The 25,382-nt window shown below is 44.6% G+C and overlaps 1 protein-coding gene across 2 annotated transcripts in view; it reads left to right on the top strand.

Moving 5' to 3' along the window:
• Positions 1-25,382, top strand: part of WDR49 (WD repeat domain 49) — a 198,530-nt gene that overhangs the window by 108,798 nt on the left and 64,350 nt on the right. For both annotated transcript variants that reach the window (XM_089675462.1, XM_089675463.1), the window contains 2 exons: positions 735-865; positions 24,181-24,279. In XM_089675462.1, coding sequence (XP_089531588.1) covers positions 735-865; positions 24,181-24,279 — 230 coding nt within the window. The remainder of the gene's footprint in view (positions 1-734; positions 866-24,180; positions 24,280-25,382) is intronic.

Genomic DNA, 25,382 nt, shown 5'->3' with positions numbered 1-25,382 from the left:
CATCATCCTCATCTTCTTCTTCTTCTTCTTCATCCTCATCTTCTTCTTCTTCTTCTTCTTCATCATCATCCTCATCTTCTTCTTCTTCATCTTCTTCTTCTTCATCTTCATCTTCTTCTTCTTCATCATCTTCTTCTTCATCATCTTCTTCTTCATCATCTTCTTCATCATCATCTTCTTCATCATCTTCTTCTTCATCTTCTTCTTCTTTATCTTCTTCTTCTTCATCTTCTTCTTCTTCTTCATCTTCTTCATCTTCTTCTTCTTCTTCATCTTCTTCTTCTTCTTCTTCATCTTCTTCTTCATCTTCTTCTTCTTCATCTTCTTCTTCATCTTCTTCTTCTTTTTCATCTTCATCTTCATCTTCTTCTTCATCTTCTTCTTCATCTTCTTCGTCGTGCCCCGTGACTGCCCAAATGAGTGAAGTGTGCGGTGATTCTAAGATCGACAGCACTCATCTGCATGTCATACTGACTGACAGTATTATTTCTCTTCCCCAGCAGACTCCAAGGGCATTTAAATTAAAGGTACAGTGTTCTGCACTAATATAAAGGCTCTCTGAAGCCTAGAAACCCTTTTAATAAGTTAAATTCGCAGCGAATAAATTAGCATCGAATCAAATTTATTCCGCAAATTCGGCGAATCAGCCGAATCAAATTTTTTAATAATTCGCTCATCTCTAATGAGGATTAAAAATAATGTATTCAATATTTTTATCATATGTTTCCTTTAAGGATGATCACAGCTTTTCGCCTGAACACACTATCACAATACCTTGTTCAGCCATCAGAATGGAAAGGAGGGGTGCAGCACCAAGATGATATATTATGTGCAGCATTTTTGCCCCCACAAAGTCTTGCCACAGGTAAGACTTAAAAAATGCTATGCTGCAATGCTCCTTTTGTGTTCCTTTTGAGTACTGTATAATATAAGGTTTACCTAATTTCAGCAAGCCTCCAGCTGCTGTCAATATACAGTATCAATTAGCATTTCCATACCTATGAAGGATATCCAATCCAATAAAGACATTTTGAGATGCCCTTTGGGTGATACAGAGTATACAACCATTACATCATTATCACAACTTTCCCATCACACATTACCCAGCAACTGCCAAGCTTTGAAAGTTCTACAATAAATATATGCCATTTACACCTTTGTGTGAACCTTTGTACAAAGAAATTTAAGCTGGCCATGGATGGTTCAAATCTTGGCCAGTTTAGCAGGGACTGGATGAGATTCAAACCATCTATGGGCAGGCTAATTGTACCCAAGGTAATCCATCGGTTGACTTGGGTACAACCAGTATGTCAGATTTTTGCATACATTTATTGCCAGCGGCTATAGCCGCTAGCAATAAGTGCTGTGTTCTCCCGGTAGGGATGGCTCCATGCAGAACAAAAGATGTTGGAGGAATTCCCCAGTCAACACTGACTGTATTGATAGGGGAATCAAGCAATTTTTCTTTCCTGCAACCTGTGGTTGCAAAAAAGAAAATCAAACCATCTATGGCCTGACTTAGTCTGGACTACGGTTTGATGATGTGCACCTTTGTCTAAACCTTTAGCACCATTATAATTGGACAATCTTGTCTGGATAAATGTCTTTGTTTTGGATAATTGTCTATAAAAAAGCTGCTCTAAATTACTTTAATCAGAGTTCTATGTTATTTAATGTAGCCAAATTTCACAGAACACCTAACATGGGCTTCATAAGGCCAGTGGTAAGAAAACTCTTTGTGTTTGATATACCACCGGGGCGAACTGACCATTTGGAAACTCGGGCACTGCCCGAGTGCCCGGGGTCAGTAGAGGGCCCCATGAGATGCCCCTGGTACCTTTTTCGTAGGCTTTTTTGAGTTTGGGCAAGGACACAGGGGCCCCATGATCCCCCTATTGCCCTGGGGCCCCATGAGTTGTCAGTCCACCCCTGTATACCACAGATCAGACTCAATCTTCCAACAGAGGTTCATAGCTGATTGGGGCTGAGAAACACTTTGAGTGCCAACACTTTGATGCATTAGACTTACAGTACAGTAGAGAAACCAAGGATCCTATAGTGGGTTTGTCTGAAAAGGCATACAAATCACAATTTTGCATTAAACATTATATCTGGACCCACCAGTTCCTGCCTCCTGAAGAGTAACCTTATGTTGCTCGTCACATGAAATAACCAATACGATTGTTGAGAAGGCAAAAGAGGTGGTCCACAATTCAACATTTAGGGTTTGTTCACACTTTAGAGGTGCATCCATTGCGAGAGTTTTCTGCATGTTCCTGTGCATTTTCAATGCTGAGCATTTAGGGTAGCCCATTCATTTCAATAGGCTGCAAAGCACACAAGTACACACAAAAAGTACTGTGGTAGCACATGTTTTGGTGGCTGCAAACGCCCGTGCATTTGCCAGATGCACAGGGGTGCCATTAAGCATTAATGGCACCTGCATATGTCTGCAGAAGGCAGTGTGTTTTTGTGCAGTGTGGGAAAACTGACAATTTTACATGTTCCTGTACTGTACCTTGTGTGAACAAGCCCGTATAGGAAAAATTGAGATCTGTGTATAAAGTGTATTCAGCATGGCCGGATCTAGCCAGTATGATATGGAGGTGCAGTAGAAAATGTCAGGGGGGCAGAGGATATGAAGTTAGCAGGGCAGTGTACAAAAACAGGAATCAATAGTGGAGCGTACTGAGGATCAGCAGGGCAGAGGACAGGGGTTAGCAGAGCAAAGGGCAGGAATCAGAAGTTTGTAGGGCAGTGTACCCATCGACTTCTGTACAACCAGCCTCTAGGAAAATTTATAGCTGGCAGCACTTATCAGTGCTAAGTAATCAACAAAACAGCATATGGAGTGCAACAGTTAGGAAGAGTACCCCAGAGTGCCACCACCTTACATCAGAGTCTGGTAGAGTGTCACCTTACATCAGAGTCTGGCAGAGTCCCCTTCTTACATCAGAGTCTGGCAGAGTGTCCCCTTACATCAGAGTCTGGTAGAGTGTCACCTTACATCAGAGTCTGGCAGAGTCCCCTTCTTACATCAGAGTCTGGAAGAGTGTCCCCTTACATCAGAGTCTGGCAGAGTCTCCTTCTTACATCAGAGTCTGGCAGAGTGTCCCCTTACATCAGAGTCTAGCAGAGTGTCCCCTTACATCAGATTCTGGCAGAGTCCCCTTCTTACATCAGAGTCTGGTAGAGTGACCCCCTTAGACATACTGCATGCACAGTTCTTAAGTGAGCCAATCTATGAACTGCTGGGTTCAGCCTCAACTTGTGTGGTTGGGTGTGTGTATATAAGCCATGCCTAAAATGCGCCATGATGTCACTGCACAGGTGCACACCCAGTTCTCTAATTGGCTGGCTGCGGTACTGTGCATGCACAGTTCAGAGCCCATGGCAAAGGGGTTTTATGTGTGCTTTTTTCCTGTCTGTGAACATTTATGGACAAGAGAAGAGTGCCTGTTTTATACAAACTGTCTATAAATTTATGGATGGTTGGCAACACAGGTCTGGGGGTGTACACATGCTACCACTATGATGTTTTACTTTGTGGCTGTGGCAGGAATTATATACTCTGTTGCATTTTGTGGGCGCAGTGCCTGCTGAACATGACCCACCTCTGCAAGCACCCCACAACGGTGTGTAATGTATGCGGTTCCAGTGCATTAGTGTGGGGTTCTAGGGGTTAAAGCAGGTGATGAAGAGGCGAAACAACACCTCCTTACTGCCTGCCAAATGCTCTCTGAAAAGCGATCTGAATGCAGAATGCTCTTCAGAGACCAATGCTCATGTAAACAGGCCCCTAAAGCCATGCTGTGGATGGGCAGAAAGGTGATAAAACAGAAGCATCACAAACGTGTGAGTGAAAACCCCAGCAGTTTAGCCAACTAGCAGGTTGCCAGCTATACCCAACAGTACTAAAGTTGTCCCTGATTGCTAACTGGACATGAAGGGGGGAGGGGGAGAAAGGGAAGGAGTTGGGGAGAGTTCAGCATTGGGCAGAGTTCAGCTCACTCACCCCACGCTGGTCTGGTGGCTCAGGCAGTCTTCAATATTGCAGCCACCACATAATTGCCGGCTGTAGTGCTTCAAGTTTCCCACCCACACAACTTCTCAAGTACAGCCCTGGTTGGGAATTGCAGTGTGGGTGGGGCAGACATGAGGAGAGGGCGGGGCAGACATGAAGAGAGGGCGGGGCAGACATGAAGAGAGGGCGGGGCAGACATGAGGAGAGGGGAGGGGCAAACATGAGGAGAGGGGTGGGAGGAGGAGGAGGAGGTGCACATTGATCTCTCCTCTCCTGTCCATGCAGGGAAGGGGAGGGGGAGTGTGCTGGCTGAGGTCTGTCACAGACACTAGACTTGATAGATGCAGCCAGTCACTGCACACAGCTTCAACTGATGGACATCGTCCACAGGTTGCCTGGGTGGGCACAACTGATATCTGGGGGGGAGGCATAGCCCACCCCAGCACCCCCTAGATCCGCCCATGATATATAGAGGCAATTTGTTTTGTGGTAGAGTGGGGAAGGCTTAAACCCTCTGCCAAGTTTTTTTGTGGTCTGTGTCCCTGCCTGAGAGATTTACCTCTTTATTTGACTTGGTGACCATTATCACTAAGACTGAAAATAAAGGGAAGTTGACATTTATTTTTAATTTTTTTTTTTTTAAATTATTACAGATACTTTTATATAGCTCCAGCACTTTACATATATAATCTAAATTCATATCAGTCCCTGTCCTCAAGGAGCATACAACCTAAGGTCCCTAACTCACATTCATACATACACATACTAGGGCCAATTTATTATTATTATTACTGTTATTATTATACAGGATTTATATAGTGCCAACAGTTTGCTTAGCGCTTTACAAAATGAAGGTAGACAGTACAGTTACAATACAATTTGGTACAAGAAGAAACAGAGGGTCCTGCTCATTAGAGCTTACAACCTAATTTACCCTAGGTACACACCTGAGCATTTTTGCAGTGTTTTCCAGTTTGCAAAAAATGCGGTAGAGTCCAGTTAACATGATTTTAATGGATCTAGTTCACATCTATGCGTTTTGAGCCAGTGAGTTTTTGAAAGCAGTCAGGGACTTTTTTTCCTGCAGCAGACTGTGTTTTTTGTGCAATAGACTTCAATGGAACACCACCAAAAACTCACATGTTGAGTTTTTGATACATTTTGCTTTATTTATTTATTTTTTAAATAAGTATGACAGTTCTGTAGATGTAGTGTGACTTTGATGCGACTTTACATTCTCTGGCACTGAAGTAGCACCGAAGTCTCATCAATATAGTGCAGGAACCTTTATGTGTCCATGTTAGTGACATGTTAGTGACAAGGGCTAGGGTTATGGTTAAATGTCATCGTTAGGGTTAAGGGCTATGGTTAGCCATTCCATTACCTTCTTTTATACATTCAGAAAATGTCTTTTCAGATTTGTTAAAACTTTGTGTATTAGTACTGATTGCACAGAGGGGGGTGTGTGTGTGTGTGTGTGTGTGTATATATATATATATATATATATATATATATATATATATATATATATATATATATATACATACATACATACATACAGGTGTACCTCAGTTTATGAATTTAATTTCTTCTGCAGGACTTTTCATATTGTGAAAAATTTGTAAACCGAAACGTGGTTTCCCATAGGAATGCATTGAAAACCAATTAATCCGTTACAGAGGTCAGAAAAAGTAAAAAAAAAAGACTTTTATCTGTTCAAAACTCTTTATAAAGTGCACTTTAAAGGCATAAATACTGTACAAGGACATAATTAAAAATTAATTTGTAAATGCATTGAAAACCAATTAATCCGTTTCGGAGGTCAGAAAAAAGTCAAAAAAAGTTTTTTCTGTTCAAAACTCTTTATAAAGTGCACTTTAAAGACATAAAGGGAGATGATTAAAAAAAATTTTGTAAATGCATTGAAAACCAATTAATCCATTCTGGAGGTCAGAAAAAAGTAAAGAAAAGTTTTATCTGTTCAAAACTCTTTATAAAGTGCACTTTAAAGACATAGTACTGTACAGGGACATGATTTAAAAAAATTTGTAAATGCATTGAAAACCAATTAATCCGTTCATATTGCGAAAAAATTCATAAACCAAGGCATTATTTTCAGTGGATTTTCATTCATAAACCGAAAATTACGATAACCGAGGCAATCGTAAACCGAGGTACACCTGTATGTATATATATATATATATATATATGTATATATATATATATATCCCTTATAGCTTGCCTTAAAAATTGTTAGCACAAAAAAAAACAAAAGTCTCATGGAGAGTACTCAACTGTGTTATTAAAACGTTCAAATACTGTTGTAAATCTTATACAAATATGAAGCAAATCAATACACTTAAAAGCATCTAAAAGCAAAACAAACTCACAGCACGTCTTAAACAAATAGAGAAATGCAGAAAATATCACATAAATTGCTTGGCTTTTTGCAATTGTCCTTATCTGAATTTCAATTATGTTACTGTTTACTGTAAATGTGTATCTCAGTTTAGCAATTCTGCAAATGTACCTTTACGCCTAAAATTTTTGTCAGATTTGTCAGAACTTTTATGCAGACTTGTTCTTGTGTGACCAGAAAGACAATAACTTTCTCTTGTATCAGTTTTCAGTTCACAGAGTGTGCTAAATAACTTGAATAATAAAATCTTTCTTTATATCAGAAATGTTCATGCATTACTGCCGTTCAGTGAAATTACAGCTTTTAGCAAATTAATTTATTTATATATAGCAGCAGGATTAAATATTCCCTGGCACGGTTTAGTACGTGTCTACCTGAGAAATTCATGAAAGCTGAGAAAGTTTCGGTATTAGGTCAAGCTAGGCACAAAGAAGACATTATTTTCTATCCAAAACAAATTTCTTCATTAATTTTTACACATCAAGCGTGAGACTGCCAAGAACTCCAATGTAATGTTGAATTCCATGTTAGTGAGAAAGAGAAGTGAGATTGGCTTTCATGTACAGTCAATTACATGTGTAGACAGCAGAGGGCACTTGTGCACAAGTAGTACTTAGACCCCTTTTCCCTGTAAGCAAGAGATCCTTTAGATATGATTTATCTAATACAATAGTGCAAAGACACATTTATCTATGTTTTTTGATGAAACAAACTAATCTTCTCTTTGTTAACTTTGCCCCATCCTATAAAATTGAGGTAGGCCTTGCCAGTGCTGACTACTAACTGGAGTGTCTGTATGTATTATAACCAAATGGCAGGACTCGGTGTTATAATAAAAAATCATGCCCCAGCGTCAGGGGCGGATTGACAACTCAACAACCCAACCTGGGATTGGGGATCATGGGGCCCCTGTGTCCTAGCCAAATAGTCAAACCACACCCAAAAAAGCCTATGAAAGGTGCCAGGGGCATCTCATGGGGCCTACTGCTGACCCTGGGCCCTCGGGCAGTGCCCAGGGGCGGACTGACCATTTGAAACTCAGGCACTGCCCAAGGGCCCGGGTACAGTAGGGGGCCCCATGAGATGCCCCGGTACCTTTTTCATAGGCTTTTTTGAGTTTGGGCAAGGACACAGGGGCCCCATGATCCCTTATTGCCTGGGGGCCCCATGAGTTGTCAGTCCACTCCTCGCAGTGCCCCGAGTTCCTGAATGGTCAGTCCGCCCCTGCCCAGCGTCCTTTTGCAGGGACATTATTAAAATATTTTACCAAAGATGAAAGTTGTAATCTTGGGAATGCCTAGGATTTGATGCCATGCTCTCTACAGGCTCTGGGGAACAGCACTCTGTAAAGTCCTTTAGAATATTTTACAAATACAAATTTACAACAATATGTATAATCAGAAAGCACCACACTACCTATTTTGCTGTCTGTTAGACTGTTGATCAACTAGTTAAAAGAAATCTGTCATGAGATCAGCATTCTTGATCTCTTCTTTTTTTAAAATGCTAGTTGCTTTCCTCTCACACTGGCCTCTTTTGCTTCAGTACTTTGAGTCACTGACCAAGTATGTTAATAAGGATGTAGGTAGGTGCCTACTTAAAGTTATTATTAATCCTGTTTGTGAACTGTTGGCTGGTGCTGGTTATCTTGCGGTAAGTCCAGGTATGGGAGTGATGCAGTGAGGAAATACTGTACTATGTAATCAGTTGTTCTTGTGGCATTACCCAATAATGGGACCTGATCAAAGGTTCCTACAAAGATGGACTCTGCACTTTAAAGCGGAGTTCCACCCATTTTTTAAAGTTCCTCTAATTACATGGTTTGTGTGTTTGTGCAGCACGATTTGGATAAAAAAAAATTGTTTTCTTAATGTAAATATCTTAAAATCATATTTCAAGACTGCACTTCCGGTCCTGGCCACATTACTTCAAAGCCAGAAGTGATGTGAATGGGTGGAGTTTGGCGCCATTTTACCGAAGTCTAGTGTGGGAAGGAAGTGTAAGATCTGTGCAGTTCTAATTATTGTTGTGGGGCTTGCTCCATTTTCAGATCTCACTTACCTTCCCCCTGGTGTGATTTGATGGACAGATTGCCATAAGGGGGCGGGAACTTTCCCCCATCCCCGCCATTGTTATGGCAACCTGTTCTATACAAGTAGCACCGAGCAGTGTCAGTACTGCGCAGGAGCAAGATCGAGTGGTGCATGCTGGGATAACCAGGAGCACCACCTCCAGGAAAAAAAGCATTGCGGGCTTCAGATGCCCACAGCCTTCATGGCGCCTGCCTGCTTCTGAGATCAAGGTAAAGATTTACATATTTAAAATGAATTAGAAGGCTATAACTTATAACTTTATCCAATTGTTAATGTTCTCGAAAAGGCAATCCTGGGTCAACTTTTAAAAAGAATTTCTTCTGGGGACTGGAACTTCGCTTTAATACTGAAGTGACTTTTTTCTAATATTAGTGCAGCCAGTTGTACAACAAAACCATAATATATTGTAATGCACCTTATGCAGAAGCGAAGCAAGTCATGTTAAATCTTAAGTGAGGGGTGGCTTGGTACTTCATGTGCCTTGCTAGTAGCAGAGCCCCTATCACAGGGCCCACTGCGGGACAGAACCCTCCTAGAGACCAGTCAGTAAGTGTTCTGCGCTACTTGTTTCAAAATGACTTTGTAGTTGGTAACAGGACAAGAATCACTGACAGGACAGAAGACTTGTGTGCCTAAGAGTGCTGCTACCCCACACAAGGTATTGCCAGTGGTGTATTGCACATGACCTGAAGTTTCCCAGTAGTCCATATAGGTGCTCTGATAACAAGGTGTCAGGACCTGGATCCCCTGCTGGTGGCACTGTGATTCCCAGAGTTGAAGGATGTAGTTCTGGTGGCAACCAGCAGGTGTATACAACCCCTCCCTTGACTTTCATCAGTGCTTTAGTGTTTTGGCTGTTAGCTATATACTTGCTTGCTGATTTATCATAATTCTGATTCCTGCCGTGATTCTGTTCCTGTCCTGTACCTGTATTATTTATCCTGCTACCTCATACTGTATCTGATCCCCTTGTTCCAGATCCCTCACCTGGTTCCCCCTTCCTAACTATTCCTTGCACCTCAATTTTTAACCCATTTATATATGTTGGGGCTGATCTAGCCTGACAAAGCTGCTGTCCAAAGGTGTCTCTGTACTCCTTCATCCAGAGTGGGGACACTGTAATACAGGAAGTGTGTTATTGGATCAGATCATCAGGTGAAAACAGAGGGAAAAGGGAAAAAAAACGAATGCAGCCACCATCTAATGATTGGTAAGCTGCAAGATATTACATTTTCGGTTTTGGGATTAATACCAATTTAAATGGCTCCTAATGATTATGGAGGCTCCATTCTTGTATCTTGAACCTGCAGCTACAAAGCAAATCATTGTGTTTGTGGCATGTGTACAGCCCTATCAGGCTGTAATGTTAGAATTTAGGTGGATGGCCATGGGAAGGGTTGTGGGAGAGAGGAATGTAAAACCGCTGCTCAGCCAGGTGTGTTAGAAGACAGAGGTGCTCTACTTAAACTGGAACTTTAGGCTACGGATGGAAAATTGGCAGACGGGAAGGATTTTTAATGCAGAAGAGACATGCTTTGTCTCTCCTGCAATAAAGCTTCCTACCTGCTTCTTATGTTGTGCTCACTGCACAAATGAATGTGCACTCCCCAGCAGCTGCTCTGTGTCTTCATTTACACATGGAGCTGTGGCTCGGCCTTGCCCCCTCTCTATTCTCATTGGCTCACTGGCTGGGATTGACAATTGACAATGGCTCCCGCTACTGTCTCAGCTAATGAGGAGAGGGAGACGAGACTTCAGTGCACATCGCTGGATCAAGAGAGGGCTTAGGTGAGTATTGGGGGGAATGCATGAAGGTAAAAAAAATCTTGAGCCTTTGCAACCACTTTAAAACCACAGTTTGGACTTGCATGGACTCACTACAAACACTTCTACCGCTGAGCTGAATTCCCCAATATCACAGTTATCTAAACCCAAGAACAAAGGCTGATAGTATTTTAGCTTACCTGTCCTTAGATGTGGTGGCTACCTAGGTTTTCTATTTTATACTGTTTATTTTCACCTGGTAATCCTGCCAATAACACTCAACCTGTCCTAGGTTGACAACTAGAGATGAGCGAATCGAACATGACGAAGTGGAATTCGTTCCGAAGATTTGGAAAAATTCTATTCGCGACAAATCCGAAGATTAGCAAACTTCGGATGCACGAATCGAATTTTCCCAAAAATGGCGGCGACATGTGTGGCCACGGAGAAAATGGACAGAGAAGATGGGGCGGGGATCTCTGGGAAGGCGCGCAGACAAGGCGCGCTGACCCATAATGCATTCATGACATGTGATCGCATTAGCCAATCAGCAGCCAGCCAGCACTATAAATCGCGGCCATCTTAGAATTCTCCATTAGCCTCCGGTCATTCAAGAGAGACAGACCTGTCTGTATTAAGGGACAGAGTTAGGGCCACAGAGACTTTAGGGCCACAGAATCGTTACTCAGGGACACAGAATCGTTACTCAGGGACACAGAATCGTTACTCAGGGACACAGAATCGTTACTCAGGGACACAGAATTGTTACTCAGGGACACAGAATCGTTACTCAGGGACACAGAATCGTTACTTAGGGCCACAGCTATCAAAGAATCGAAAATTTAAAGTGACATACACCCTTTTTTTTTTTGGTGGCTGTCGTGCACAGTTGGTGCTGCAGTTTGCCGATTGTGCAAAATAAACTGACTTTCTGCTTCACAACCACTATTGTACGTTCAAAGAGTTAAATCCATTTACATGCCGGCTGGCGGTAATATTTTTTGGGTAATTAGTGCATTCCAGTGACACAAACGTACAGTTTCCAGCCAACGGCAAGCTGCAATTGACCGATTGTGCTAAATAAACTGACTTTCTGCTTCTCAACCACTATTGTACGTTCAAAGAGTTAGATCCATTTACACGCCGGGTGGCGGTAATATTTTTTGGGTGATTAGTGCATTCCAGTGACATAAACGTACAGTTTCCAGCCAACGGCAAGATGCAATTGACCGATTGTGCTAAATAAACTGACTTTCTGCTTCACAACCACTATTGTACGTTCAAAGAGTTAAATCCATTTACACGCTGGCTGGCGGTAATATTTTTTGGGTGATTAGTGCATTCCAGTGACATAAACGTACAGTTTCCAGCCAACGGCAAGCTGCAATTGACCGATTGTGTACAATAAACTGACTTTCTGCTTCACAACCACTATTGTACGTTCAAAGAGTTAGATCCATTTACACGCCGGGTGGCGGTAATATTTTTTGGGTGATTAGTGCATTCCAGTGACATAAACGTACAGTTTCCAGCCAACGGCAAGCTGCAATTGACCGATTGTGCTAAATAAACTGACTTTCTGCTTCACAACCACTATTGTACGTTCAAAGAGTTAGATCCATTTACACGCCGGGTGGCGGTAATATTTTTTGGGTGATTAGTGCATTCCAGTGACATAAACGTACAGTTTCCAGCCAACGGCAAGCTGCAATTGACCGATTGTGCTAAATAAACTGACTTTCTGCTTCACAACCACTATTGTACGTTCAAAGAGTTAAATCCGTTTTTATTTTTGGGGTGCTTATTGAATTAAAGAGTATGTCAGACAACACGCAGAGGAGTGGCAGAGGAGGCAATGTTTCAGGAGCGAGCAGACGTGGCAGCAGAGGAAGAGGTCGAGGCAGCACTAGTCGCAGCCAGAGGCCAGTGCTCCCGGTGTCATCCAGCGGTCGTGTCTCCACCGACAACCCTGCCGTCATCGATTGGTTGACTCGGTCGTCTTCCTCTTCCCAGGTCACCTCTGACACCTACAGCCAACGGTCGGTGGGTATGTCAGACACAACCGTTAGTTGGCATGGCCCGGGAGCAAGCCCACTGAAATCACGTGTCCTCGACCTGCCCCTGTCCTTTGGTGTTCCCTCACCAAGCGAAGTATCGCATGCTGTGGGCTCAGCCCCACTGTACAGTGAGGAAGAGCTAACAGAGGGCGGTCAGGAACGGGGGGAGACATCCGCCTCTTCAGCAGCCAGGCGAAGAAGTACTGGCGAGGAGAGTGGCTCGGTAGCCGGTCTAGAGACAGGTCTGTCTCCTGACCCACACGCAGCCGAGGGGGCTAGTAGTGACGCGGAGACCCTAATTGATGATGATGAGGCTGATCGCACTTGGCAGCCTCCTCGTCATCAGGCTATTGCTTCCGCATCATCAGGAGAAGAGGGTGCCAGCTTGCCAGCGAGCAAAACAGTCGGTGGGTTGCCCAGGAGGCAGCAGGGTCGCAGCAGTGTCAGTGGAGGCAAACGGCCACGGAGTAGAGCACCAGCTCCACTGCAGCCTACCACCACGGCCAGTAGTGGTGCCGGTGTGCACGGAGGAAGTAGCAGTCAGCTAGTGAGGAGTAGCTGGGGCAAAGTTTCCTACTCGGCGGTGTGGCAATTTTTCGTCACGCCGCCCGAGGAAGTAAACGTAGCCGTATGTCGACTATGTGGCCAGAAAGTCAAGCGTGGCCAGGGGGCCAATGTTGGGACTACAGCGTTGCGTCAGCATATGCAGCGTCACCATTCGGTGGCCTGGGAAAACCGTGATAAAGATACGGCGGTTCTGCCTGCCCCAGCCCCCGCTCCATCACCCGCTCCGTTACTTGCTCCGTCACCCGACGTCAATCACCCTCTATCAGCCAGTCAAGGCTCCAACACCTCTGCTGAGGGGAGTTGTCGCTCGTTGGCATCTTCCGCTCGTTCAGATGCTCCTTCTCCTGCTACTCCTCTTGACGGATTCCGTCAGCAGTCTTTCTTGGAATCCGTTTCCAAGAGACAACAGTTTGCGAGCACGCACCCGAAGGTGCAGAAGCTGAACGTCCTCCTGTCCAAGTTGCTGGTGCTGCAGTCCCTCCCTTTCCAAGTGGTGGACTCAGCACCTTTCCGAGAAATGATGGCTTGTGCCGAGCCGCGGTGGAGAGTGCCAAGCCGGCATTTCTTCGCCAAAAAGGCAGTGTTAGCCCTGCCTTCACATGTAGAAGAGATGGTGGGCCAGTCTTTGAGCATGTCGGTCTCTGCCAAAGTGCACGGCAGCGCCGACGTGTGGAGCTGTAACTACGGTCAGGGACAGTACATGTCATTTACGGCCCACTGGGTGAACGTGGTGCCGGCACAGCCGCACCAGCAACTTGGACAGGTCACGCCGCTTTTGCCTCCACGTTTGCACGTCCTTGGTCCAGCAAAGATGTCCGCCTCTACCACCTCTTCTTCCGCCGTGTCCTCAGCCGCCACCCCCGTGCCAAGTCCCATTACCCGACCGGCATATCACATGTGCAGGGCGCAACAGTGTCACGCTGTGCTGCACCTGGTATGCCTTGGCGAACGTAGTCACACAGGGGAGGAACTTCTGAGTGTAATGAACAGAGAAATCGACAGATGGCTGTCTCCGCGCAAACTGAAAATCGGAACCATATTGACCGACAACGGAAAGAACATGGTGTCTGCTCTGCGTCAAGGAAGGTTGTGCCATGCGCCATGCATGGCTCACGTGTTCAATCTGGTTGTCAAGCGGTTCCTAAAATCCACCATCCCACTGCAAGACATCCTTAAAATGTCACGTAAACTTTGCATGAATTTCAGCCATTCCTACACCGCAAAGCACACCCTCCTTGAGCTGCAGCGGCAGAACGGAATTCCACAGCATTGCCTGATCTGCGACGTTGCAACAAGGTGGAATTCAACCCTACATATGTTAGACCGCCTTTACGAACAGCGAAAGGCCATCACCGATTTCCTGATGTTACAAGCGGATAAAGGTACTCCCCTGTGTAACTTAGATGTCAGCCATTGGCAGCTCATGCGTGACACCTGCCGCTTGCTCAGGCCCTTTGAGGAGGCCACGCTATTCGTGAGTTGGCAGGACTATGGGATGAACGACGTCATTCCTCTGTTGCACGTCCTGGAACAAATGCTGTTAACAATGGCTGGTCAGGGTGCGGTACACGTGGCGCACAGATCTCAACGCCACATGACCCCTGTGGGGGCAGGACAGGAAGAAGAGGAGGAGGTAGAGGAGGACATTGGTGCTCAGGAATTATTGAGTGAAATGGGTGGTTTTTCCACTCAGCGGACAGGAGTGGAGGAGCAGGAGCATCTGGTAGAGGAGGAGGAGGAGACAGAGGACCCAGACGCACCGTGGCAGTATGCTGTGGAGATGGAGGCAGGGAGTCCCTCGCATTCCTTGGCACAAATGGCCCATAGCATGCTCGGTTGCTTGCGTAGCGACAGCCGAATAATAACCATCAGACAGAGGGATGACTTTTGGCTGTCCACCTTGCTGGACCCTCGCTACCGTTCAAAAATGGTGGCCTTTTTCACACCTGCTGAGAGGGAGGCCAAAATAAAGTACTATAAAAACCACCTATGTAGTCAGTTGGTCTCTGCCTTTCTGCGCCAACGTCCATCCTCAGACACTGTGGGCCCTGTGCGCTCGCGGGAATTGCTTTGTATATCTGTCGCCTTAGGGGCCGCTGTCTGGCGACATAATTTTTTGTCACTGTGTAGACATCTATTTATAGGCCGATGTTTGGCCACAAAAATATATTTAGTAATAACCTAGCCGTTCAGGCCGCTCCCTGAACACCTCGGGAATTGCTTTGTATATCTGTCGCCTTAGAAGCCGCTGTCTGAACAGCTCATGAATTGCTTTCTATATGTGTCGCCTTTGAGGCCGCTGGCTGGACAGCTGATGAATTGATTTGTAAATATGTACTTATTGTCCGCTGTCCGGACAGCTCATGAATTACTTTTTGTATATAGCCTTCCAAACCACTCTCAGAATAAGTCATGATATTCATGCTGTGTATAGCCTTATAGGCCAATGGTCAATCAAGTCATGATTGTTATAGTGTGTATAGCCTTATAGGCCGCTGTCTTTACAACTTTATAATTCCATGCAGTATATAGCCCTATCGGCCACTTTCTGGCATCCAGTTTCTGTAGCCCCCATCACCACACTGTGCCACGGGCCCCTGTACCGCCTTCTCATACTGCTGCCAGATCTCATACTGCTGCCTGTATGGCCTTTCATTGAAGCTGCTTACGCTCCGCCACTCTGCCATGGGCCTCTTGGGTATCCCAGAAGCTGCTCAGCGGGTCAGGGCAATAAAGCTCCCGGTTCGCAGGTTGTTCCGTCTTATGGATGGAAGTACGATGGTATATGATCTTCTTCGCACCCACGGCATCACCTCATAGAATCTCTGCATTGCATCTGCAATCACAACGCTGACTTCCCGGATCGCCACTCAGCCATTGGACTCTTGATAGTCGTCTCCCCACGCTGCTGCTGGGGGGACTTTTTAACATAGGCCTCTGTATGGCCTTTAATTGAAGCTGCTTACGCTCCGCCACTCTGCCATGGGCCTCTTGGGTATCCCAGAAGCTGCTCAGCGGGTCAGGGTAATAAAGCTCCCGGTTCGGAGGTTGTTCCGTCTTATGGATGGAAGTACGACGGTATATGATCTTCTTCGCACCCACGGCATCACCTCATAGAATCTCTGCATTGCATCTGCAATCACAACGCTGACTTCCCGGATCGCCACTCAGCCATTGGACTCTTGATAGTCGTCTCCCCACACTGCTTCTGGGGGGACTTTTTAACCTAGGCCTGTGTATGGCCTTCAATTGAAGCTGCTTCCGCTCTGCCACTCTGCCATTGGACTCTTGATAGTCGTCTCCCCACGCTGCTGCTGGGGGGACTTTTTAACCTAGGCCTGTGTATGGCCTTCAATTGAAGCTGCTTCTGCTCCGCCACTCTGCCATTGGACTCTTGATAGTCGTCTCCCCACACTGCTGCTGGGGGGACTTTTTAACATAGGCCTCTGTATGGCCTTCAATTTAAGCTGCTTACGCTTCGCCACTCTGCCATGGGCCCCTGTACCGCCTCCTCTTGCTGCTGCCAGGTCCAGAGTGTGTCATGGGTCCCTGTACGGCCTCCCATTGCTGCTGACTTCATCGCCAGACTCTGCCATGTGCCACTTTCAGGTCTCCTTACACTGTTGGTGGGTTCCATTTTGTGATAGGGTGCTGTATGGCCTTCCATTGCTGCTGCCTCCACCGCCACCCTGCGCCATGTGCCTCTGTCGTCTGCTCACGCTGCTGACGGCTTCCGCTTTTTAACCGAGGCCTGTGTTTGGCTTCCGAATACTGCTGCATCTACCACCACCCTGCGCCATGTGTCTCTGTCGTCTGCTCACGCTGCTGACGGCTTCCGCTTTTTAACCTAGGCCTGTGTATGGCTTCAGAATAATGCTGCCTACACCGCCACCCTGCGCCATGTGCCTCTGTCATCTGCTCACGCTGCTGCCAGGTCCATACTGATTCATGGCCCCCTGTACCGGCTCCTCATGAACGTGGTTCAGCAGGGTTTGCATCACTTAACGGCAAATCGTTGACAAACGCTGGGACGTTCAGTGTTGTGCGCATTAAGCCAGACACCAAAGGGCAGCACAGACCTGTTATTACTCGCTCAAGCATGGCTGAACAAAACCAGTCTCTACCACAAATTGGACCCAGACCTGCCCAGGGTCTCGTAAGTAGATTGCACGGAGGAGTAGAGTTCGTTATTGGAATTAACTGTGAGGGACTTTTAAACCTAGGCCTGTGTATGGCCTTCAATTGAAGCTGCTTCTGCTCCGCCACTCTGCCATTGGACTCTTGATAGTCGTCTCCCCACGCTGCTGCTGGGGGGACTTTTTAACATAGGCCTCTGTATGGCCTTCAATTTTAGCTGCTTACGCTCCGCCACTCTGCCATGGGCCCCTGTACCGCCTCCTCATGCTGCTGCCAGGCCCGTAATCTGCCATGGGCCCCCGTACCGACTCCTCATGCTGCTGCCAGGTCCAGAGTGTGTCATGGGTCCCTGTACGGCCTCCCATTGCTGCTGTCTCCATCGCCACACTCTGCCATGTGCCACTTTCAGGTCTCCTCACACTGCTGGTGGGTTCCATTTTGTCATAGGGTGCTGTATGGCCTCCCATTGCTGCTGCCTCCACCGCCACACTGTGGCTCCACACTCTGGTTTTGGCCCCGTGACTGCCCAAATGAGTGAAGTGTGCGGTGATTCTAAGATCGACGGCACTCATCTGCATGTCATACTGACTGTCAGTATTATTTCTCTTCCCCAGCAGACTCCAAGGGCATTTAAATTAAAGGTACAGTGTTCTGCACTAATATAAAGGCTCTCTGAAGCCTAGAAACACCCTTTTTATAAGTTAAATTCGCAGCGAATATATTCGGCTCGAAGCGAATTTATTCCGCGAATTCGGCGAATCAGCCGAACGGAATTTTTGAATAATTCGCTCATCTCTATTGACAACCATACTGAGCAGCATGGTAACCCTAGGACAGGGAGTGTGTTAGGATTACAGAATGCTGCAATACTTAGGGCTACATAACACCTCCCTTTCTTCTCCATAACAGGGAAGGTGTTTTGTAGTACACAGAGGTAGCAGAAAACAATGCTAACTGATAGCAGTTCAGAGGCAGAGAGCACAGGAAGTTCACAAAATTTCTGGTTGGATAAACAGCTATTTTTTTTTTTTATTGTGCACTTGTCAAGCAGTTATAATTAAATGCTTTCCATGAACAGACCAGAATAGAGCAAATAAGAGAAATACATTGTTAGAGCTTACATACACCTTAACCACTTGCCGACGGCAGATAGCCGAATGACAGCTACACTGCGGCCGGCCAGTTCTGGGAGGACGTCATATGACGTCTTACCAGAACACGCCCTCCCACGCACCCCCGGGATCGTGCACTCGGCGGACGCAGCTGATCATGTAATGTGGTGAAAGGCCAATTACAGCGGCCTTTTACCACGTGATCAGCCGTGTCCAATGACACAGCAGATCACCGGAAAATGCAGTTGCCGGTTATCGGCTGCACTTTCCTCACGCTCTCACAGCGTGAGGAAAGTACTGCCGATTACCAGCAATTTTCAGAGGACAGATTGGCACAGATCATCAGGGCACCCACCAGTGCCACCCATCTGTGCCAAGCAGTGTCACCCACCTGTGCCCAGCAGTGCCACCCACCTGTGCCCAGCAGTGCCACCCACCAGTGCCCAGCAGTGTCACCCATCAGTACCGCCCATCAGTGCCCATCAGTCCCACCAGTCAGTGCCCAGCAGTGCCGCCAGTCAGTGCTGTCAGTCAGTACCAACCATCAGTGCTGCCTATCAATGCCCATCAATATTGCATATCAGTGCCAGCTCATCAGTGCCGCCTATCAGTACCACCTCATCAGTGCCGCCTATCAGTTGCCATCAGTGCTGCCTATCAGTGCCCGTCAGTGCTGCCTATCAGTGCCCATCAGTGCTGCCTATCAGTGCAGCCTCTTCAATGCCCATCAGTGAAGGAGAAAAATTACCTGTTTGCAAAATTTTATAATAGAAACAAAGAAAAACTTATATTGCAAAAAATAAAACATCCAGTGGCAAGTACATACCATCAAAAAAGAAAACTGTGTGTGAAAAAAATTATATTATCATCTGAATGTTGCAGCAACCAGTCTGCCCATTCTCTGACCTCTGACATTGACAAGGTATTTTCGTCCACACAACTGCCACTCATTGAATATTTTCTCTTTTTAGGACCATTCTCTGTAAGTCCTAGAGATGGTTGTGCGTGAAAATCCCAGTAGATCAGCGGTTTTTGAAATGCTCCAAACAGCCGTCTGGCATCAACACCCATGCCACATTCAAAGTCACTTAAATCCCCTTTTTCCCCATTTTCATGCTCAGTTTGAACTACAGCAAGTCGTCTTCACTACGTCTACATGCCTAAATGCATTGAGTTGCTGCCATGTGATTGGCTGATTAGCAATTTGTGTTACCAAGCAATTGAATAGGTGTACCTAATAAAGTGACCGGTGAATGTACCGTAGTTATCTTTATAAACGTTCCTATTTGGAGTGTGCTTTCAAAAAGAATGTGGAGAGTGTGTTTCCAATTGCTACCAATCACACCAAGACTAGGCTTTGGACAACATTGACAGCTGTTTCTTTGCACTATTTGGAGAGTACTGAGCATTTTGGAAGCAGTGACATAAGGCATGTATATATCTCTTGTCTTAGACAAATATTTATTCTAAAGGGGTAGATAAGCATAGTGTCAGGTGGCCTGGCTCTGTATGCAACATTGTATACACAGTCTGTACCTGCTTGTAATTTGCACAGATGGGATATAGCAGTGTGATCAGTGTTTTGAACTCTATATTGATGACATAGATTTAGACAATGGCTATTATTAGCATGTACTGATGTCTACATGCTGAGGCATACAGTCTGATTATTACACTGATCAATTGTCTATCTGATCAATGACTACACCATGATGAGAGCGGTTCTTGGAGAAGGAGGCCCAGAGGATGCTGAAGAATAAAATAAAACGTGGCACTAACAGACCAACCCATAAGTAAGAACATTGAAGACAAGCTTTTTGTGGAGTTTTTAATGTTGTCTTGAACCACACTGGGGATGCTTTACTTCACTTCGATTTTGGTTGAAGGAGCAGAAAAAGAAAACCCCCCTATGGGAACATAGATGTCAATAAAAATTACTTATTTCAGTAAATTTGGGTGGGTAGGGGTTAGTTGCTGTCTATGTTCCTGTTGGTGAGGTTTACCCTGACTACTTGTGTACAACCAGGATAGGAAGAGATGGAAATCTCCCCAACACTAACACAAAGAGCAATGACACCTGAAAGAGATTCTAACATGTCCACACTCATGTACACATGTAGAGTATGCTGGCATCCTAACAAGTGTGTCCATGTATGTAAATTGTTAAAATGCAGCTAATTGCACTTCACTAGTAACTGATCCAAGAATACCAACCATAAGTGTATTTACCATGCAAGAGGAGAATATACATCCATAGAGGATACATATATAAATACTGCAGAATGTAGTTATACTAAAAAAACCTAGTAAACGTATACAATAGTTTTTCCATCAATCCACATGCAGTGTTCACTACAAACAGATATATTTCAGGAATATTTGATTGCCAATTCTTGAAATCGTGAGGAATTCACAATACCCACCTTGGCATAAAAAGCAGAAACATACAAGGTATGGGAAAAAAAAACTAACACAATATGCATGGACAATCAAGTTTCAATTTTATTTTAGTTTAATGAGTCGTTCCAGGTTTGCACCCATGCACAGAGGTTCGTAATTAAATATGAATATTATTTTATGTTCCTTTTGAGAAATATATCTTGCATACGTTGTGCAGCGCTCACCCCTTAAAGGGCCCTCTTTTTTGGTCCCATGGTTCTTTCCCCAGTGGGTGCTTGTCATGTACCTCATTAGTGAGACTGACATGCAGAGGAAGTCCTCTTGTACAGTTCTGGCTCAGGGACCACTGAAGGTGGAACAGCAATCATGAGAGCAAAGCAGGGTATAGGTGCCTGATCAGTCCAGTAGTCTGCGTAGGAGTAGCTGACACCTTGCTGGATGGATGCCTGGAGTGGAGCAGCTGGTTGTAGGCAGAAATCACTGCAGAGCAGGCTGGCAGCAGCTGGCACAGTAGAGCAGGCCGGTAGTAAGCGGGCCGGCAGCAGACAGATGAGACAGCATAATAGGCTGGTAGCAGGTAAGCTGGCGGCAGGCAGATGGCACAGCAGGGCAGGCTGGCGAAGCTGGATGCAGGGTCAGACAGGATGGGTTGGTAACATGCGGTAACTCTCCTAGATTGTAAGCTCCAAGGAGCAGGGCACTCCTATCCCTCTTGTATTGAACTGTATTGTTGCCGTATTGTCTCCCGTTATATTGTATAGCGCTGTTGGTGCTATATAAATCCTGTATAATAATAATAATAACAGACGGCAGGCAGAAGGGAATTCAGGTCACAGGCCAATGTTAGCAGCAGTAAGGCAGATCAGGCAGATACAGAAAGCAGAAGCAGAATCCAACAAGCAAGCCAAGGTCAGTGCAGGTAGCATTTAAGCAAGGTCATGAAAAGCCGGGTCAATCATGGGTATCAATACAGGAAAAGGCATAGGAATACAGAGTGAGCTGCAGATCAGACAGCACTGGCTCACAGAACTGCTGGGTTAAATAGTCCCACTGGCTCCAACATTAGTGGCGGGCGGCCGCGGGTGCACGAATGCGCATTATTATGCACAGAAAGACAGGAACCCGCACATCTGTGCCTGCGCAGCCATGTATGTCTCTGGATAGTTGAATACCTCCTTCCAATATGCAAGGGAGCTAACACAAACTGATTGCCTCAAGCCCACTCCAAGAGGACCAGTTGATAGACAAAACAAGTCATTGGCATTTATCACATCAACAAGAACCATAGAGGCATCTGCAGCATACTAAACAAACACTGGCATATTGTGCAGGCAGATCCATTATTAAAAAAATAACTTCCCCTAAACTCAGGCTCATCTTATGTACATCCGAGACCCTCAAGAACCTGAAAGCCCCGAGTCGTGTTTAACAAAGGACCTCTGTGGTCACCAAAACAAAAATACCAAGATGCTACAGATGTAACCATACTAAATGTCTCTGCTGAAAGACAATTTCTGACAAAACTCATTCGATAACATCCAACAGCAATGGAATATTATGGCCCATCAAAGTCCAGGTGGACTGCTTCACTGACTATGTTATCTGTGTGATCACTTGCCCCTGTAAATTACAATATGTAGGTAGAACCATACACACTTTTAGGAACAGGCTCAACAAACACTGCCATGATATCAAATTGTATTTAAAGATCACAGCCTATATCGCCATTTTGCAAGTATGCACAATAGAGACTTTGATCTATGTACAGCAACCATCATCGAGCAAGTGCCTCTGTCCATTCAGTACAACAATTTCAAGAAACTATGCCAAAGAGAAACGTTTTGGATTTTCCAACTCAATCCTCTTACTCCTGGTTTAAATGAAAGCATAGAAACTCTCTGCAGAATTAGTTCCATACCAATGTATTCATTTATCGATCAATTTTTGCCTTTTTTTTCTTCTTTTGGTTTTTTTTTGTATTTTGTTTTGGCCCACCCCCTATCCTATGATTACTTTTAGCCCTAGTTTGTTCTCCCTCACAACTATTATTTTCCTCCCCACACTATTGTTGCCATAGCATAGTTTTCGCTCATATGTATTTATTCAATTTCCTTTGCTTCCTTTTCTCCCTCCTTTCTGTTTCTGCCATTACTTTCAGCTGTCAACTGCACATGGACTTGGTCTGTACTTGTTTCAGTCTCGGCTCCAATGTCCCTTCATTTAAGCTACAGCTCACTCATATATTGGGTCCATATAGTCTAGAATAGGACCTACTTTGCACGAATATCATATTGTCTATGGATTGTTCAAATGGGTTTATGTACTTCTCATTTGCAGAGCATTGGTGTTTGTTTTCATTATTATTACTATTATTGTTATTATTGATTTTATTGTTTATTTATTTAGTGTGTGTGTGTTGCACTGTTGCTTTAGCAAGAATGAAAACACATTTAGCTTTTGTTTTTGTGGTGCCCTGTTGCCTTAACAAGAGCATGTTCTCTTCTCTTTCTTAGTTTGCATACCCTTTTAGTTGAACAATGTATTTCCCTTTTGGCTCCAATAATACTGTATAAAGGTATCTGTACTTTTATATTTGTATATACTCATAACTTTTAACACATTTAAGGATTCTTTGTATTTTCTTTAGTTTTTAGCCCTGATGAAGGGGGAGTGCTTAGCCCCTGAAATGCATTAGCTGTTACAAATAAAAATCTTCTAAGAAGTCTGTACAAGCTGGTATGATGCTCCCATCCTTTAAGAACCTCAACAAACTCCTCTGGGGGTCCAGCAAGACTCCACGGTTGCTGGTGAGCAGCCTCTAGGACTGCAAACCACCCATTGCATCAAAACGCTAAAAGGTTCAGCGTTCCTACCTCACAAAGATTGCATCCTTCCAATATCAGCTAGACATTTTTCCTGTGAACTCTTCAGAAATCCCTCAGTCAGCTCAAGCAAAGTTCAACGTAATGGGCCCCCAAGGCTAGCACGCCTGGGATCTTGATGAGAAAATGAAGCACAACTGGACTGCCCAGAAGGGCAGTAGCCCTTCAGGCTGGGATCTCCTCACCTTGGACAATAAGGCAGCTCCAGGCTTCAGACTATTAATGTTCACACTGAGCCACCATCTGAGCACCCTCCCCCAGGGATTGGCTGAGACAACATAAATATTCAGCAGTTGATTTGTTTTATTCAGCCCACTACTTTCCAGAACTGCTCAGAATGCAGGAGGAAGCAGCCAAGCCCACAGCCTGTGAAACTCAGAGCACACTAGAGCAATCACAAGCAGCTCCACTGATTGCAGGAGAGCTAAAGACTAAATTTACCGAACCTAGAAATTATATAGGAGGGAGCTATATCTGGTCACAACGATGTTGTGTAAATTACATGTTATATTTATTTCCCTAAAACTATTGCAATTTATATCACAAAATCTTTTAGTCTAATGAGAACAAAACAAAATGGCAAATATCAAGTAGGATATACCTGGATGGTTACAATTGATACCATACTTTCCCTTGCCATGCTTCATTATTGTCCTCATCTCAGATTGGTAGGAATACCAGTCCTTTCATTTTTGATTTATGATTTCACATTTGTTTGCATGCAGGAAGTTATGATGGAGAAATTGTTGTCTGGAATAACAATACAGAAAATGCTTCAAGAAAACTTCATCCGGACCCTGCTAGAGCTCTGAGGTCAAAATCAGGTAAATATTTAATAAATGTAAACAATCCTATAAAACAAAATTGAAATAGGAATAAAACATGATTGAACATCTCAGTATGTGTTCAGGGAATATGTAAATAAAATGATATACACATGAAATAATCCCCAAAGGACCATAGATTTCTTAAGGAAACAATTGCCTTGGGAACAACAGTAAGATCATCCTTGATGAGAGCGTATGGGGGTCATTTACTAAACTGCAGCACACAGAATCTGGTTCAGCTGTGCATTGTAACCAATCATTTTCTAGGTTTTATTGTCAAAGTTTAATTGAACAAGCTGAAGATAGTAGCTGATTGGTTACTATGCACTAGATTCTGTGAGCACCAGTTTTAGCAAATCTCCTCCTATGTGTTGGTTTCATACAGTCAGCAACCATCTTTATAATATTCTCAGCATCAAATAAACACAGACAGCTATCCAGCATAAAAAAAAACAAAAACATGCAATGTTTCCACAGGAATAAAACATAAAAATAAATCATAGTCTGTCCAGCACTAACTAAACAGTTCAAGTCCCTCTCTAACAGGAATTCGGACCTCATGATCAAAAGCTTCCCACTTACAAGGCTGCCAACTCACAGCGTCCCTTTCAAGGTTTCTTCAATAAGTACTACGAGTACTGTGTACGTTGTTCTCTATACATCATAACAGCAGCTGCATAAAATATACCCTAGAGCAGAGGTGTTAAACTCCAGCCCTCCAGCTGTTGTGAAACTACAAGTCTCATCATGCCCCTGCCTTTGGGAGTTATGCTTGTAACTGTCAATTTTGCAATGCCTCATGGGACTTGTAGTTTGGCAACAGCTGGAGGGCCGCCAGTTTGACACCCGTGCCTTAGAGGTATAGGCAAGAAATAATTCTCAAAGGTAAAGCACTTCCCAAAGTAATATCAATAAACAAATATTCATCAAAAAGTAATAAACACGTAAAAAAAAAAATCTTTTTTTTTAAAATGGCACTTCATATTACAGAAAATAGTTTTTATATACTTGCTGTAAATTCCCTTTCTTGGCTTTCCCTCATTGGAGCATACTACAGGCAACTTTTCCCCCTTGACGAGCCAAGAACACTATCTAACTAC

This window comes from Staurois parvus, unplaced genomic scaffold (genome assembly GCF_062004578.1).
Source record: "Staurois parvus isolate SC_StPar_1 unplaced genomic scaffold, SC_StPar_1.0 ptg000155l, whole genome shotgun sequence".
Taxonomy (NCBI): Eukaryota; Metazoa; Chordata; class Amphibia; order Anura; family Ranidae; genus Staurois; species Staurois parvus.
Note: the sequence above shows the minus strand (reverse complement) of the source record. Positions and strands in the feature narration are given on the sequence as shown.